At 37.6% G+C, this 2,500-nt stretch overlaps 1 protein-coding gene across 10 annotated transcripts in view; it reads left to right on the forward strand.

Moving 5' to 3' along the window:
* The window catches only part of ZNF407 (zinc finger protein 407), a 384,238-nt gene that overhangs the window by 165,333 nt on the left and 216,405 nt on the right, over nt 1–2,500 (forward strand). For 2 of the 10 annotated variants that reach the window (XM_014535903.1, XM_014535902.1), the window contains exon 5: nt 1,237–1,325. The exons of 7 other annotated variants lie outside the window; for them this stretch is intronic. In XM_014535903.1, the coding sequence (XP_014391389.1) occupies nt 1,237–1,325 (89 nt within the window). Of the gene's footprint in view, nt 1–532; nt 660–1,236; nt 1,326–2,500 lie in introns of those variants that run through there. One more of the 10 variants, XR_001361155.1, reaches the window with a different exon arrangement.

Raw genomic sequence — 2,500 nt, forward strand, 5'->3', positions numbered from 1 at the left:
TAAATTTCATGCACCGGTCCACTAGGATAGGATAAGTACTCATAGTATTAGCACTAAATGAACATATTTCAAAGTTTCGGTGAATTCTTGAGATCCCTCTTTTGATTAAAAGGAAGAAAAAAAGCTTGCATAGAACATAATTATGTAAAACCAGTAAAAGCTTAAGTCTGAATCTGTAGGGCCCCAAGACCATGTCAGAGGTGGGGCACCTTCTCCGCATCTCAAAGAAGCTGTGGATTCCTCATCAGATCAATGAAAATCTCTCAGTACGTGGAGCCTTTTACTTGTACAGTGCGATTTACTGTTCATAATATAATTGATGCCTGAGTGATGAGACAATTAAATTTCTGTGGAAATTCTGTATTGAATCAGACATGCTCAGAGACTACTTAGTCAGGCTCTTAACTTACTTAGCTGGTGATAGCACTCAACCTTCAAGTCTTAGCACAGCTTTATTTACTGTGTTCTGTTTGTCAAAAGTATCTAATGCCTTGGAAGACGTGATTAAAATCAAAACTGTTTAATCCAACAGATCCAACTGTTGGAGTTGATGAAAACAGAGAATGAAAAAAAAGAGAATGTAATCATTCTTAGCTGGAATTACAAAGTTGAGCTAAATTAACACCTGGAATGTAATGTTTTAGTTTTCATGTCTGATGGTAAGTTCACAGACATTCATTATATTATTGAATGGACAAATAAAATAAGATGGGGATCTCAGTTGGACCAATGATAACCAAAGATTATTTTTTACCCAATTTTGTGCCTGGAGGTCTATGTAGTAAGACCATGATTGTCCTGTTTAAATGGCCCACATCATATGCTCAATGTGAAACAAAGAAAAGATGGTGTTTATTACTTTGATTTGGGTCTCTGGCTGATACAGAAAGAGCCCCACTGAGTGAAGGAGAACACTGTTCTGCATGTTGAAGAGATGGCTCTCCATAAATGGAAAACATCTGACTGCAACAAAAATATCATTTGTTAGAAAATCAGTATTTTCTTTAAAAAGTTATTAGAAATAACAGTGGTGAACTGTTAGCTCATTTGGCTGTTTTATTCATTTTAATTTTGAGAAAACTTTGATTTGGAAACTTTAGGAAGTGTTTTTCTTTGTACAATGTGAAGTTGATGTTGTAGGGACCCTCCACTGCCCATGTCGTAGAGAAACATTTCTTCAGAGTGAGGAAATTCTTAGGGGAGAAGGGTAATGAAGCCAACATGTGTTCCTCACAGATGGAGAAGATGCCGTTACAGAAAGTCATGTCTCAGGAAGGAACATGCCCACCAGGGTTCCAGGCAGCAGATGACTGACTTCGCATCTTGTGAGTCTAGATCAGGCTCCAGCCTGAGAAACATCTGTATGAGCTCTGTCCTCGGATACGGAGACTTTTAATCCCAAGATGAAGGTTGTGACTTGGAGTCAGAGATAGCTTTCTTTTCATATGACCCATTTTAAATGACTGTACTCTGCCTTAGAGTTACTTTTCTCATAGTTTCTACCACTTGTTTCAATTGTCTTTTCTGCTGATACCCAGGCCCCACCAGAGTGTTCAAAGCACAACTGGATAGTGCTCGCCTAGCTACTGCTGACAAGTGTGGGTGCGACTCCACCCCGGTGCTCTGGCAGGGTGCAGTCTTCCTTATGGTTTGTGGAGACTTAAGTTGATGTTACTTACAGTAAGGATGCTCTGAAATAAGAGTACAGGGTGTTTTGGGTTTTTTTTTTTTTTGGAAGAATTCATAACTTTATTAATGATTTTAGACTATTTATAGAATCACTAAGAGTGTAAAGGGGGTCACTATTTAAAAAAAATACTTTACCACCTTTAAGGAGGGAACGTATGTTCTATAGGGGTTTCTAAAGGTCTCAGTTCATATGCCTTGCAAATGTCAGCAGCTTGCTATATTTAATTTGCCCTAACATCAGGTAGCTTATTGCAGAATAATGGAGAATTTTGGATTTTAAAGGGAACCTTTAAATGTTTTAGATGTGAGAATAGTTTCAGAGAGACTTGCCCTAGATCATCTAGCTATTCAAAATGGTGGCAATTAAAAATGAACTGCACCTACAGAGTTTGTAATTTCTGCATCCTTCTTTGGTAAAAGGGAGCTAGGGCTCCTTAGTTCTCTGGTAGAGTTACACTTTTTCACAGGTGATCTCTGTTAGCAGTGCTTCCTACTCTCTCAGCACTTTTAATCTTAGTAGCTGCTGGTAAGGTATAAATCCTTCCCCCTTAAAGGTGCTTATTGATGAAGTAGACTGCAGGCATGGGCAAAAGTAAGTTTGCAGTTGTGAGTATGCTGAACACAGAGTCTATTCTAGTATCACTAATTAATTAATTAATGAATTATTGTTTTTATTATCCTTTTTAACCTACTTTTGCCCCCCCATACATAAAAAATAAGTCTGAGGTAAAGTGAACAATAAATATTTCTTTTAGTCTGAAGGATATTGCTGTAAAACTTTTCTAGTGCTGCAATTTACAGAAACTATAGA

The sequence above is a fragment of the Myotis brandtii genome, unplaced genomic scaffold (assembly GCF_000412655.1).
Source record: "Myotis brandtii unplaced genomic scaffold, ASM41265v1 scaffold154, whole genome shotgun sequence".
Lineage (NCBI taxonomy): Eukaryota > Metazoa > Chordata > Mammalia > Chiroptera > Vespertilionidae > Myotis > Myotis brandtii.